At 40.4% G+C, this 15,785-nt stretch overlaps 1 protein-coding gene across 1 annotated transcript in view; it reads left to right on the top strand.

Annotated features, from left to right (window-relative positions):
• TBC1D9 (TBC1 domain family member 9) overlaps positions 1-15,785 on the top strand; it is a 153,689-nt gene that overhangs the window by 113,218 nt on the left and 24,686 nt on the right. Inside the window, exons 10-13 of the mRNA XM_069105417.1 lie at positions 3,804-4,018; positions 5,874-5,991; positions 12,880-13,165; positions 14,007-14,136. Coding sequence (XP_068961518.1) covers positions 3,804-4,018; positions 5,874-5,991; positions 12,880-13,165; positions 14,007-14,136 — 749 coding nt within the window. The remainder of the gene's footprint in view (positions 1-3,803; positions 4,019-5,873; positions 5,992-12,879; positions 13,166-14,006; positions 14,137-15,785) is intronic.

The following is a 15,785-nucleotide window of genomic DNA, read 5'->3' as shown; positions in this document are numbered from 1 at the left end:
GCTAAATGATCTGGAAAATCAAGGGATACTCCATGGTATGCCAGAAAATACATAAGAAGCCACAATTTATCTGGAGTTCATGACCAAAAATTTCAGGAACTAGAGTGCTGATAAAATTGTAAACTACTTGACCTCCTTGAGCTCTCTTCAGAAGCAGAAAATGTTGAATTGTTTAAAATGAGACAGATACTTTGATAGGAATTATTTGGTTTTTATCTTCTTTATTATCACACCATTCCACACCACCCTATTTACATGCCCTTGTTTTTCATTAGGAAGGAGTGGGATGGTCACAATTCCTCATTCAGAAACAGTTCTAGGAGACTAAAATCTGAGCCCTTTAATTAGTAGGCAGGGACATGGATTGGAGAATAAATGCTCTCCATTTTTCTCTCTGTTTCTCAATTTGGGGAAAAGAACTGATCACATTGGCAACATGATTCAACTGGTTGACACTGTAAGCCCCAGATTATATTTTAATACTACCTTATTCATATTAGAATCTGTAGACCTACATACTCTATATTCAAATAGATTTGGAAAAATAAAACAGAACCAAAAACTAGTGGGGAACAATACTTCTTGTCTGAGCATTGGTTGTATGTACTTCAGGCCAAGGAGAAGTTTTCCCCATTCCATCTCTGAGACAATGGTGAGACAGGCTAAATATAACAAATTTACAGAGAATCCAGTTCTGGGTAAAAGAACAAATATGTCTCACTACTAAGGGAAGCAGTGTGGTGGGCTAGATATGATGCCAGCCCCAGAGCAAGAAAGACCTGCCTCTTGACACCTGCTGACTTTGTGAGCCAGGGAGAGTCACATGTAACTTCTCAATCACCTCAAGCAGCTCTCTCAAACTTTAAGACTATAAGGAGTTGCTAACCTGCTTTGGTTAACCACAATAATGGTTAACATACATAGAAGTTTACAAAGGGGCATCTGGGTGTCACAGAGGATAGAGTGGTAGTTGTAGAGTCAGGAAAACCTGAATTCAAATCTGGCCTCAGATACTTACTAGCTGTGTGACCCTGGGCAAGTCACTTAACCCTATTTGCCTCAGTTTCCTCATCTGTCAAATGAACTAGAGAAGAAAATGGCAAATATATTTCAGTGACCTTTGCCAAGAAAACCCTAAATGAGTTCATGAAGAGTTGGACATGACTCAAAAAAATTGAACAACAATTGGTGGAGGGAGTTTCCATAATAGGAGTCCACAAGTCTGGCCTTTTACCTCCAGTAAAAGTGTGTGTACCTTGTGGGGAGAACACTGGTCTTGTGGTTAAAAGAAGCCTAATTTTTTATCCATCTTTCCTTCAAGTTTAATTTGATAAATCTTGAGACAAATTTCATTTTTTAAATCATTTTACTAAGGCTCTTTGTTGCTAGGTTTTCTGGGAACTCTACAAGAAATTGTCTTAAAGTTCTCCTATAAGTCATGGCACTTGGGCAAGTATCAGGTTTGCACTTCAGTCATTTTCAATTTTGATCCCATTTGGGATTTTCTTGGCAAAGATGTAAGAATGGTTTGCCATTTCCTTCTCTAGCTCATTTTACTGATGAGAAAGCCAGGCAAACCAGGGTTAAGTGACTTGCCCAGAGTCTCCAAGCACGTAAGTGTCTGAGGCCAGATTTGAATTTGGGGAAGATGAGTATTCTTGACTCTAGGCCTGATGTTCTCTTCACTGCATCACCTAGTTGCCCATCAGTATCAAGTTACCATTGTCCAGTTAGCTTCTTCCAATAGACGTCAGTAATAGACTGCTGCTTTGGGTGATTACCTGGAGATGCACGTGCATAGACCCAATCTAAGGAGCAGATGGAGTAATTGGCTAGCTGGATAAAGTTATCTGAGGACAGAGGCCAAGAGATGTGGGAAAGTAGGAAGATCACTCGCCCCCTGGAAATGGGAAGACCTGGCCTCTGAATGTCAGCTCTGCCACTGACTCATTCCCTTGATGACTGTGGGTAACTCGTCTCATGTCTCTGAGCTATGGTTGCAATATTTAAAATGAAGGGGTTTGACTCGATGACCTCTAAGGTTTCTTTCAGTTCTGACGTTCTCTATTTCTGGTTATTTACATCCCAAACAGAGCTGACTTATTTCTGTCTTCAAGAGCTTGTTCCTTCATTTGCCTCATAGTTCAAATTTCTATTATCATAATAATTAGCATTTATAGAGCACTTTAGGTTTTCCAAGAGTTTTGCATATGTTATTTATTTATTTTTGGAGGGCAGTTGGGGTTAAGTGACTTGCCCAAGGTCACACAGCTAATAAGTGTTAAGTGTCTAAGGCCGGATTTGAACTCAGGTCCTCCTGACTCCAGGGCCGGTGCTCTATTCACTGCGCCACCTAGCTGTCCCCATACATTATTTAATAAACATTTATTCAGTACCTGCTTCATGAATAGAGAGAGGCAAGGTGGAATAGTAGAAAGAGAAGTCCACATTTGGAGTCAGGAAGAATCACATCTTGCCTCTGATATATCCTAGCTGTGTGACCCTAAGCAGATCACTTAACTTTTAAGTTCCTCTGTCAACACAAGTTTATGATTCAGTGACAGTCTGAATTGATGGGGAGGTAGTTTCCACATAAGGAAAATTCCCTTTGTGAAATCATAGCAAAAAAAAATTGTGGAGTATGCTTAGGCATTGGAAATACAAAGTTGTAGAACACACCCTCCAAAAAAAAAGAAACAAAAAAAAACACCCTACCCCATTCAATTTCTACCCTCGAGAACCTTATATCTGTTGTGAGAATGTAAATCTGTCAAGGATAAGCAACACTCTAAGTCTTTATCAGCTAATATTTCACGTGCCATCATTTGACAGCTAGCCAGCTGACTAAGTCCTGAAGAACGGGGGTTCAGTTCACTCTGCCTGAGAAAAATGGGCATCACAGAAATTTGAGATTTGAAGAGACTCCAGTGTCCACTTAATCTACCCCCTTTCTCAGAAAATAATTTCCATTATCATACACGTAGCAAGTTGGGCCTTTGGCTTAAAAAACCTCTGAGAAGGAGGAAACCTCCCACCTCCAAAGACAAGAGCATTTCACATCTGGAAGGCTCTCATTGTCAGAAGGTCTTCCTGACAGCATGCGTCTGTTGGGCTCTTTGCATCATCCACTTGTCAGTCACGGTCTTGCTACCTGTGACCAAACAAAAAGCACAATCCCGCATCAAATACATGAAGATAGCCATCATCCACTCCTCCTCTTTCACCACCATCCCTTCCCCCAGTGGGTCCTTTTCTAGGCTAAAGATGCCCATCTCCTTCAACTGAACCTCTAGTGACATGGACTAGAGGGTACAAAGAGAGTGGGATCAAACTCGGATACAAACCAGGGGGCTTGAGCCACACCCTAAAGCGTTGCAGACCACATGCCACATTTGACACTTGTAGTAGGGGGGCAGACAGTGGATTGTAAGCTCCTTGAAAGCAGGGGCTGTTTTGTTTCCCTTTTTTTTTTTTTGGTATCCCCAGCACTTAGCACAGTGCCTGGCACCTAGTATGCACTTTTATTGATTGATTGATTACTGAAAGGGAAGGTGGGAAGATACAAAAGGCTGAGCTTCAGTTAGGGGCAGCCCTAGATGTGACTGGTCAAAAGAATGACATCTGAGCACACCCACATCCTTCATGTGATTTCATTGTTTTTCTTAAAACTAAAGAATTTGTTAGGGAACATTAGGGAAACCAAAGGGTGGGGAGTTCCTGAGATTAAAAATGCAGTCCTAGCAGAACAACAGGAAATTGTTCCCACTTACTGCCATGTTTGATGCTGTTGGGGCTATTCCTAGGAGCCATCAATGAGATGGCCACCCATCCTGGCTATTATGAAGATCTGGTGGAAAAGTCTATGGGAAAGTACAACCTTGCCACGGAGGAAATTGAACGAGACTTGCATCGGTCCCTCCCAGAACACCCGGCTTTCCAGAATGAAATGGGCATTGCTGCTCTGAGGAGAGTGTTAACAGCTTATGCCTTTAGAAATCCCAACATAGGATATTGCCAGGTAAACTTGAGATGTTCCCTTTAAGGCACCTGGTAGTTAACAGAGAAGTAAAGGGATGCAGTGGGTGTAATGGAAAGGATGTACAATGAGTAGTCAAGAGACCTTGGTTCTACCTGCTTCTACCTAGCTATGTGGTCTTGGACCCATGCCACCCCTTTGGTCTTGCTTTCATCATCCATAAAATGAATGAGTTGGTTTATTAGGTCTTTTCTAAAACTCTTCCCTGTACTAAAAGCTAATAACTCTAGAAACTGTTCCAGAATAGACAGGTTGATACTATAGGGAAAGAACTACTTAAAAATTTTTTAATTTAAATTTGTATAACTCTTAAAAAAAAACAGGTTGTTAACCTTTTTTATGTCATGGATTCCTTTAGCAGTAGTGGAAGCCTTCTTATACGAATGTTTGCCTACATTCATAATGGAAGGAAATGATAAATTATAGAGATGAGTGAAAACAGTGATGTAATTTTTAAAATTTAATTTAATTAAAAATGTTTTTCCTAAGTTCATGGATCTCCTGAAATGTATCCACAGGCCCTGTGGGGGTTTGTGGACCCTAGGTTAGAACCCCTGTTCTAGAAGATCATAACATAATTTAATCAGCTTCTAATAAAAATGGAACTCAAGTAAGATATACAGAGCCCAGAATCAGAAGGGAGACTCAGACACCAGTCCTATCAAAATTCCTTTCTACCACAGCTAGACATTCTGGGGCCTAGGACAAGCACCACAAAATGTGCCCAGAAACCAACTTTTTAAAACGAACTTTTGCGGTTGTGGAGGGATGGAGACTCTGGAGAAAGATTTATACCTTGGGGAAAAATCCACCCTGGGGGGAGAGTATAGTAGCTTTCTATGTTCAGTAATTCCTTTTGCTAAATTAGGTATCAAGCTCCTTTGTTTCTAAAATTGTTGTCATTCATTGCCCTCTAAATTTAAATTTAGGATATTTGCACAAAGCTCCACTTGCCCTGCCCTAGTTATGATTCTGTTCTTACAATATCTTGGGCAAGTGCTTAGCTAACCTTTGCTAGAAGACCCTCATGAAAGGGGATACACTGGAGAGCTCTAATTATTAGACAGTTTTTGCCACCATCCAGATGAAATGTTCTTCACTTTCCACCCATAGCTTCTAGTTCTGCCTTTGGGAGCCAAGCAGAACAAAGCTAACCCCTCTTAAGATATTTGGTGACAGCTATCATGGCTTTCCCTGCATCTTCTCTTTTCCAGACTAAAAAAAAAAAAAAAAGCCCCACCAAATTCCCATTTCCTTAAGCTGATGCCCATGTGTACCTTTAACACCTGCAGGCTTGCCTCAACTCTTTCCAATAAATGAGAGGTTGCTTGGGACACATTTTAAATTATTTGCTTTATGCAGATAGACAGTGTTACACAGGAATGCTTTTCTTTTCAGTTGTCCTTTTGCTTTCCTTAGTTACTACATTTCATACAAAACAATATCCTCTATAGAGCCTTTAACTTTGGGTCCTGGTAATGGAAACTATGATGACTGGGCAAGAGGAAAGGGAAAAGCTGATCTCACTGGTGGGTTGTTTACCTTATACTGAACCACTCTACCAATGAACAATCATTTAAGAAGGAAGCTTTGACTGCTTGTCTTTGGGTGAAAGCCCTTGAATGGTGTTTTTTTGGATTTTGGTAACTTTACTCCAAGTATCCAGTCACAACCAGTAAATTGCCTGGAAAATACCCACTTGACTTTTGAATCCAGTGAAATACCAATTCTGGATTTGCTGATCTTATTCTTCCCACTCTGACCCTACCACCACCTCCATCCCCCTGAAAGTCATCCTTTTTGTCTTTTAATTTCTTTTTTTTATTCTTTTCTCTAGGCCATGAACATTGTAACTTCAGTGCTGCTTTTATATGCAAAAGAGGAAGAAGCCTTCTGGCTGCTGGTTGCTTTGTGTGAAAGGATGCTTCCTGACTACTACAACACCAGAGTTGTTGGTATGTGTGGATTTGCCCTTCTTGGTACCCAGATGGTATCTTCTAGAGAAGTGTCCCTCGTGGACCTAATGTGACTCTGGTGCTATATTCCCAATCACCATTGACCAGGGAGTTCACAAAAGAATCTACTGACTTGAGTCTAAAAAATGATATGATGTGATATGTGATAGGATAGGATAGGATAGGATACATCCTATAAACCCTAACTAGGCTAGGACAATGGCGCTTTGTCCCAGGACTTCAGAATTGAGAAGATTCTGACAGCCTTTGAAGCCCTATAGCAATATAAACAACTGAACTTAGGGCCTAGTTAGCACATATATTAGTTAAAATAGGAAACTCCCAGAGGATGTATGCCCATACCCCAGATGAACTCAACTTACATACAAAAAATCACATGTGATTTCAAGACTGAGTATCCTTGTTTGAGAAATAGTGACTTCTTTTTCAATGTGATGGGGAAGGTCCATCCTCACAGGAGCAAAACAGGAATTTTGTTCATATAAACCAGGGGCTATCTAAAGAACCAGAATAAAGAAAGTCCTTTTACTGGGGGACTGTGAAGCACCAAAAGGGTCAATGAATTTCAGAAGAGAATAAGAATGAGCAGAGAAAGACAATATATGTGGATTAATTTAAAAAATAAATAAATCGACTATACAAGGTGATTTTAAGAAATCATTTGCACAGCAGGCACTTTAAGAAATATTTCCACAACCACTTATTGCTCTTTTTGATCAGTTCAAACTGATTGATTCAAACATTGTTCAGGGTGTTATAAAATTTTCCAAAGTTCCCTAATTAGTAACTGAAAGAATGAGAACTTGAATCTGGGACCCCAATTCCAAATCCTACCTCTTTCTCATTGACCAGTTCTGTAAAGAAGCCTCAAACTCCTTTTCTGGCATTCAAGGCCCTCCAGGATCTTGGCATCATACTCTGCCCCCCATTAGTAACCGAACAACTTCTCTCCATAGACTTGATTTTTATTTTTTTTTAATATTCCCAGCTTTTTATTTTTTTTCATAAGCATCTTTTCATTTATTTTTAGTTTACAACATTAATTTCCACAAGATTTTGAGTTACAAATTTTTTCCCTATCTTTCCCCTCCCCACCACCCCAAAACAGCAATCACACTGAATGCCCCCTCCCCCAATCTGCGCTTTCCTATATCTTCCCCCATCCTAGATCTCCATATCCCAGTGCCTGTATATCTTATTTCCCACTTGCATGTAAAAATAATAATAATAATAATTTTTTTAAACATTTGATTTTAAAACTTTGAATTCCAGATTCTTTTTCTTCTTCCCTCTTCAGCCACCCCTACTGGGAAGATAAGCAATTCAGTACAGGTCGTACACGTGTAGTTAGGCAAAACATTTCCATAGTGGAAATATTGTGAAAGACTGACTATATTTCCCTCCATCCTATCCCATCCCCCACTTGTTCTATTTTCTACTTTCACCCTGTCCCTTTTTAAAAGTATGTGCTTCTGGGGCAGCCAGGTAGCACAGCGAGTAAGAGCACCGGCCCCAGTGTCAGGACGACCTGGGGATTGAATCCAGGCTCAGACACTTAGCACCCACCCAGAAACACCTGGCCGTGTAACCTTGAGCAAGTTACTTAACCCCAGTTGCTTAGGGGTGGCTAGGTGGCTCAGTGAATAAGAGCACTGCCCGCAGTGTTGGGATGACCTGGGGATTGAATCCAGGCTCAGATACTTAGCACCACACCCAGAAATAACTGGCCGTGTAACCGTGAGCAAGTTACTTAACCCCAATTGCTTAAAAAAAAATGTGCTTCTAACTACCCTCCCCCCCAACCTGCCCTCCCATCTATATTCCCCCCTACCTTCCTGTAGGGTAAGATACCAAATTTAGTGTGTATGTTATTCTCTCCTTAAGCCAAATTCAATGAAACTAAGGTTGACCCTTTTGTCTTCCTGTTCTGTTCTTCCCTTCCATTGTAACAGTTTTTTCTTGCCTCTTTTATATGAGATAATTTACCCTATTCTGTCTTTCCCTTTCTCCTCTCATTACATTCCTCTCTCACCTCTTAATTTTATTTTTTTGATATCATCCCTTCCTATTCAATTGATCCTGTGCCCTCTGCCTATGTATACTTGTACACATATATACACACCCTCATGTATGTATTCATATGCACATATACCCTCCTATATAGACATATATGTATGTATGTATGTATATATATGTGCATACATATATATATATATATATATATACACACATATATTCCCTTCAACTATCCTCATACTGAGAAAAGCCTCATGAATTATCATTATGGGTTTTCCATGTAGGAATTTAAATAGTTCAACTTTAATAAGTTCCTTATACTTTCTTTTCCCTGTTTACCTTCTCATGCTTCTTGTATTTGAATGTCAAATTTTCTACTCAGCTCTGGTTTTTTCATCAAGAATGCTTGAAAGTGGGGTGGACAGGTGGCGCAGTGAGTAAGAGCACTGACCGCAGCATTAGAAGACTCAGGATCGGTTCCAGCCTCAGATACTTGGCACCCACACAAAAAATAACTCGCCGTATAACCTTAAGCAAGTTACTTAACCCCAAATGCTTAAAAAAAAAAAGAATGCTTGAAAGTCCTCTATTTCATTGAATGGCCATATTTTTCTCCTGAAGCATTATACTCAGTTTTGCTGGGTAGGTGATTCTTGGTTTTAATCCTAGCTCCTTTGACTTCCAGAATATCATATTCCAAGCCCTTCAATTCCTTAATGTAGAAGCTGCTAGATCTTGTGTTATCCTAATTGTGTTTCTACAATATTCAAATTGTTTCTTCTTCACCGCTTGTAATATTTTCTCCTTGATCTGGGAACTCCAGAACCTGGCTATAATATTCCTAGGAGTTTTCTTTTGGAGATCTTTTTCAAGAGGTGATCAATGAATTCTTTCAATTTCTATTTTGCCCTCTGGTTCTAAAACATCAGGGAAATTTTCCTTGAGAATTTCTTGAAGGATGATTTCTAGGTTCTTTTTTTTTTTATCATGACTTTCAGGTCGTCCAATAATTTTTAAATTATCTCTCCTGGATCTATTTTCCAGGTCAGTGGTTTTTCCAGTGAGATATTTCACATTGCCTTCTATTTTTTCATTTGTTTGGATCTGCTTCATAGTATCTTGATTTCTCATAAAGTCATTAGCTTCCATTTGCTCCAATCTAATTCTGAAGGAATTACTCTCTTCAGTGAGCTTTTGAAATTCCTTTTCCATCTGGCAGATTTGGCTTTTTAAGGCATTCTTCTCCTCATTGGCTTTTTGGGCCTCTTGTCATTTGAGTTAGTCTATTTTTAAGGTGTTATTTTCTTCAGTCAGGTTATTGACTAGCTTTTCATGATTTTCTTGAATCATTCTCATTTCTCTTCCCAATTTTTCCTCTACTTCTCTTACTTGATTTTAAAAATCCTTCTTGAGCTCCTCCATGGCCTGTAATCAGTTCATATTTTTCTTGGAAGCTTTTGGTACAGGAGTTCTGACTTCGTTATCTTCTTCCCATTCCATGCTTTGATCCTTTTTGCCCCCAAAAAAGGAATCTAATATTTGATTGCTGTGCTTGCTTTGCTTCCTCTGCTTGCTCATGCTGCTAGTCAATTACTTGACTTTTGAGCTCTTTGCCACAGTAGAACTCTGCTTCCAGAGAGGAGAGTTTTGTACCAAATTACTGGGGGTTTTGCAGCTGCTGGAGCTTTTAGTTGGATGCCCTCTCTGCAGTCCCTACAAGCTCTGGTCCAGAGGCCACATACCCCAGGACCTCCACCCAAGACAAAGATCCAGATCCAAGCAGGTTAAAGCAAGAGTGATTACCCTCTGACTAGCTTGGTCCCCCTATGAGCTGCAGGCCAGGAGCTCTGAAGCAGCCATGTGGCGATGGCTACAGGGCCTCCACTTCTCACCCTGGGGTTAGGGGCCGGACCACACTCTTCTGCTCCCCCCCTCCCTCCATTCCAACAGAGTTCCATACTGACCTTTGACTTGCTCTTTGGCATTTATGGGTTGATAAGTCTGGAAACCGCCACAATTGCTGGTGATTCTCTCTCCTGAAGTCTGCTCCAGCCACTGCTGGTTGTGTCTGCCCTAGGGCTAAAACCATGGACTGGGCTCCCAACATGCTGCAATGAACCCTTTCTGCTGGGCTGCCTTCAGTGGGAGATTTGTTTCTCTCTGTCACTTTGTGGGTTCTATTTGTTTAGAGTCATATTTTATAGGTATTTGAGGTGCTTATGGGTCTCCATAGACTTAAACAAGTTGATGTTGACTTTTTGCCAAAACATTTTCCAATTTGGGAAACCAGATAACCAGTTCATTGTTGTTATTCATTTGTTTCAGTCATGTCTTACTCTTAGCAACCTTATTTGGGGTTTTCTTGGCAGACTTACTGGAGTGGTTTGCCATTTCCTTCTCCAGCTCATTTGACAGATGAGAGAACTGAGGCCAAAAAAGTTAAGTAACTTGCCTAGGGTCACACAGCTAGCAAGTGTCTGAGGCCAGATTTGAGCTCAGGGAGATGAGTCTTCCAGCCCCAGAACTCTATCCACTAGATAGAGAAGTATCCACTAGTTGCCCCTGTTATCAGCTATTGGATACTAATTCCATAACAAGTCAGTTGCAGCCAGAATACTGATTCTTTAATGGATCCGTGATCTCATTAGCAGAGTCACTCCTTCTCCTGGTACAGATCCCTATCCATCCATGCCTTATCCTCCTGTGTGATTCTTGTCCAAGTCTTTCCATACTACAGGGTATCTCTAAAGTCTGGACACATAGGAAATCTCATTAACTATGCATTTTTTAAAGAAATGAAATGAATAGAATTTTCAACAACATTTTATTAAATTTATTTAATTAGAATACATGAGATTTCCTAGGAGGACATAGGAGACACATAGGAAATCTCATTAATTAATCTCATTAATATGGAAAGTAGTTCCCAATAGCTAATGAAAGCTTTTATTCCATATGAAATTGTCATGGCTAGAATTTATGCTAAATTAAATTAAATGTTGTTGAAAATTTCATTCAGTTCATTTCTTGAAAATAGGCATAGTTAATGAGGTTCCCTATGTGTCCAGACTTTAGGGACACCTTGTAGAGGCCAGAATTTAGTTCCTTTCATATATACCAGTGGCACACGTTGGGCTATCCATTGCGCACCTCCTTTTCCAGACATTTATGTCTTTGGTGATGTCCTAGGCAATGTAGTGGCAAGAGTGACAAGTCTGGAGTCAGGAATAACAACTCAAATTCTGCCTCTGATATTTGACTAGCTGTGTGACCCTGGGCTTGTCACTTAACCTCTCTCTGTCTGCTTTCATTTCCTCAACTGTAAAATGGGAATAATAGCATGGATCCCCCAGGTTTGTTGTGCAGATCAAATCAGATATTTTTTGTTGTTTTTAATTGTTTTATTTTTAGTTCCAAATTCTCTCCCTCCCTCCTCCACCCAGTGTAAAGGCAAGCAAAACAAAAAAACATATTACAAATGTGAATAGTTAAGCAAAACAAATGCCCTCATTAGCCATGACCAAACAGAAAAGAAATTTTAAAAACACTCTTTAGTGTGCACTCTGAGCTGTCTGTCTATTGATAACTGCCTCCTCATAAATCCTTTTGGCTTGTGGTTGATCATTTATGAGATAATATTTTAAAGCACTTTGCATGGTAGCTAATATGTAGTAGGTGCTTAATAAATGCTTCTTCCACCCCCAGCCACTTCTTGTGCACAAACCATCACTGACAAGATGACTCATTCTACTTGTCATTGTGTCTTTCCTTTGCCATTTGGGTCACTGGCCTACTTAATTCTTTTGAAATTATGGTTAAAGAATATTGGTATCAGAAAGATGAACTTTGTATCAGGGAGCAGAATGAGAGCCCCAGGCAGGACCGAATTCATTCATTGATGCAGTATGCATTTATTCATTAAATGTCTACCATATGCCTGACAGTATGCTAATCTCTACATATACAGAGACAAAATCTAAATAGCTTCTGCCCTCAAGTAGCTAGTATTTTGTTTGGTGAAACAATACTTGCAAAATATGGTAAGTACAAAATAAATGCAAAGTAAATGGGGGAGGGGACAGCCCACTAGCAACTAGAGGCCTTCAAGAAAAGTCTTGTAGATGTACTGCCCTACTCTTCTCCAATCTAATCTGGGCCCAATTTACAGAGTGTCTGCTAATGCCTATCCCATAGAATGTGTATTGATGGACTAGCTCAGTAGGTTACCCATCCAGCTAAGGATGGGATTGACTTGGCAAGATACTAGTTTAATTTTTATACTTTGCATCGTGCATTAATCCAAACTTGTAAACTCATTTTTCTTTTCTTTTTTTTTGTTTGTTTGTTTGTTTTTTCTTTTTGGAAGGGGGAAGGCAGAGCAATTGGGGGTAAGTGACTTGCCCAAGGTCACACAGCTAGTAAGTGTGTCAAATGTCTGAAGCTGGATTTGAACTCAGGTCCTCCTGACTCCAGGGCCAATTCACTGCACCACCTATGTGCCCCCAAACTCATTTTTCTAACAACTTTCATTTCTAGCATAGTGGTGTCCTTTTATGATGAGGAGAAAAGGATCTGGATGTCCCTAAAGGAGAAGATACAGCCAAAACAAATTAAAAGAACAATTCATTGACCAACTGAACTAGAAGGCAGAGTTGGAAGGATGAGAAAACCTGTCTGTCAGTCTAGTTGAAAGGGAAATATGAAAATCATGAATTCAGAGAAGCTCAGTGTAGCAAGGAAATTGCATTGTCCCTTCAAACTGCTTAATTAAAGTCATTTGAATGGGTTCATTAGAGAGTGAAGTGTGCATGTTTGACTCATTTCCCCTTTCTCTGCTATCCTGCCTTACAGGAGCACTGGTGGACCAGGGTGTTTTTGAGGAACTAGCCCGAGACTACGTCCCCCAGCTGTACGACTGCATGCAAGATTTGGGGGTGATCTCCACCATCTCTCTATCTTGGTTCCTCACACTATTTCTTAGTGTGATGCCTTTTGAGAGTGCAGTTGTGGTCGTTGACTGTTTCTTCTATGAAGGAATCAAAGTGATCTTCCAGCTGGCATTGGCTGTTCTGGATGCCAATGTGGATAAGCTTCTCAACTGCAAAGATGATGGGGAAGCCATGACTGTTTTGGGGAGGTACTAATTTCCAGTCTCATTTCATAGTCCTACTCCCTTTTTCATATTTTGTTCCACTCTAACTGTCCTGTCTTCAAGTAGTTGATAAGATTGTCATGTGGAAGATGGATCAGACCTGTTCTGTTTGGCCCCAAAAGACAGAACCAGGGATAATGGAGGGAAGTGGAAAAAGGTGAATTTAGGTTTAATATCAGGGAAAATGTCCTTATCACTGGAGCTGTCCACTGGCCTTGGAGGCCTCAGAAGGCAATCAGTTACACTTCAGGTGCATTGGAGGTCTTTAAGCAGAGGTAGGATGACCAATTATTGTCTGTCTTGTATTGGGCATTTGTTGTTGTTGTTGAAGAGGTTAGATGGAGTAACCAGTGAGACTAAACCCTAAAATTCTATGACTCTGTGTTTATCCTTTTTATCAACAGTACCTGGCACACAGTAGGCCCTCAATAAATGCTCCTTTATTGACTAAGGGAAAGGACTTCTTTGTTTCTGCCTTTGTGTTCCTAGTGCTTAGCATAGTTTCTGCACACAGTAGACTGTATTGAACTGACTTAGCCTAAGTAGCACTTAGAAGCCTAACTATGTATAGATTTTTCTGAGCTTTCTTTCTCTATTTTTTGCATGTTATTTTCTGGGTCTTAATTGAATTGAGCCCCAAAGTAGTGTCAGAGGATCTATTTTCATATACATTTCAGGGGCATTATATAACTGGGAGAGGGTTTTTTAAGGTAATTTGTTGTTCTTAATGCAACGGGCAGTTATATGGCAAGAACGTCCCTGTAGCACATGCCAGCAAATTCTTGGGTCTCTTCATGGCCTCTGATTGATTGGTTTCTATCCATAGGTACTTAGACAGTGTGACCAATAAAGATAGTACCTTGCCTCCCATTCCTCACCTTCATTCCCTGCTCAGTGACGACGTAGAACCTTATCCAGAAGTGGATATCTTCAGGCTCATCAGAACTTCCTATGAGGTAGGTGCCATTTTCCAAATGTTGAAATCTCTGGAATCAGCTAGAAATAGGAGACAGCTTGCAAATGTGTTACTCAAGGCCATTGTTAACCCAGGAAGCATGAACTAACCTTGGGAGGATCTGCATCCTATCCCACTGGAGACCAAGCGGAGACTTAAATGAACCTGGAACAATGTCATCCCTGGCCTGATGAGTTCATTTTTCTTTCTTATTAAGAGGAAGCAGATGACATGGCTGCTGGGATGGGAAATGGGATTTCAGGAATACATACCACACAGGGAGGGAGTACCATGGGGTACATGGTGAGCCATGAGGAGATTTGGCCCTTTCACCTCAAAGATCAGATCCACATCAGCATGTGGGCATTCCAGGAGCACTAGGGCCCAAGAGTGACCCAACTGACCCAAAATGGTCAGAGTAAATCAGTCCTGAGAAGTCTCTTCTGAGATTCTCCCCCAATTTGGAATGATCCTGTTAACTCAACTTACTTTCTCAGGTCAACCCCAAAGGCTTAGAATTTTTTCTAGATTGAACCAGGTGGTCCTGTTAAAGTCAGGGGCGCCCTTTAATTGCTCCTTGAGTCTATTCTAGAGTAGACCCCAAAGTCTTTGAGAAAGCCTAAAGTTTGACCTCCTGGATATTTTCTGACTTGTAAATGCCGCAGTTCTTAAAAATGAACCTGACCCCTAGGACTGGGAGGCAGTGGGGTATAATGAAAGGAGATCTAGTTGTACAGTCAGATGACTGGCTATGAACTTCAGTTCTGCCATTTACCACCTGAGGAGCCTAAGGCAAACTTCTTTACCCTTGGAGACTCAGTTTCTTCATTTGTAAATCAAGTCAACACACATTTATTAAGCATTTCTCTGCATCTTGTAATGTTGAAAAAAAAAAGGAAGGGGGAGGTGAATGTTGGATTAGATGACCTCTGAGGTTCCTTATAACTTAATTCTTCAAGTGTTTAAGCAGATTGCACCCCCAAAGGCTGTGTAGCAGAATGCCCTTTGTTCTTGTAGCATTGGCTGAGTATAAACCCCCATTTCCTGATGTTTGGCCTAAAAATGTGTTATGCACTTGTCTAATGAATAGTTAAGATTTAGAGAGGATACTTTTGGGCACATCTTTTCCTCCTATCTTTAGATGCTGCTAGATCCTGCAGCTAGAGATTGCCTACATTCCAGTTCACTGCTTTGTAATTGTTTGTTGGGGGATGATTAGGAGGATTAATGTGAGGGCAGAAATAATGGAGACAGAAGTGTCTACTTGCATCTAAAATCAGAAGCTTCTTTTTGGTGAGGGTAAAATCTTTGCTGGAGATTATATTTTCAACTTGCATGGGGATATTTTAAAGAGGCCCTCTTTATTGAGACCATGTGAACATACCACTGATGCCTAGGCATACTCAAAACATGATGCTTATATTTATAGTATACAGATTTCATATTTATATGTTAATCTCCATACAGTTATGGACCTAAAAGTAAACCCACTCTTTCTTTTCAGACAGTGGACAGCCCAATAGCCATCTGTAGGGAAGACCATAGAGATTGTGGGCTGCTTCTCTAATGGGGGAGCCTGAACACCTGCAGTAGCTTTTCTTCGGCTAAAACCTTGAACCCAAGGAAAAAGCATCTGTTACAGGATTGTTG

This window comes from Petaurus breviceps, unplaced genomic scaffold (assembly GCF_028583685.1).
Source record: "Petaurus breviceps papuanus isolate PSGF00001 unplaced genomic scaffold, PetGlider_PUasm1.0 76, whole genome shotgun sequence".
Lineage (NCBI taxonomy): Eukaryota > Metazoa > Chordata > Mammalia > Diprotodontia > Petauridae > Petaurus > Petaurus breviceps.
This window is presented reverse-complemented; position numbering and strand designations above follow the sequence as displayed.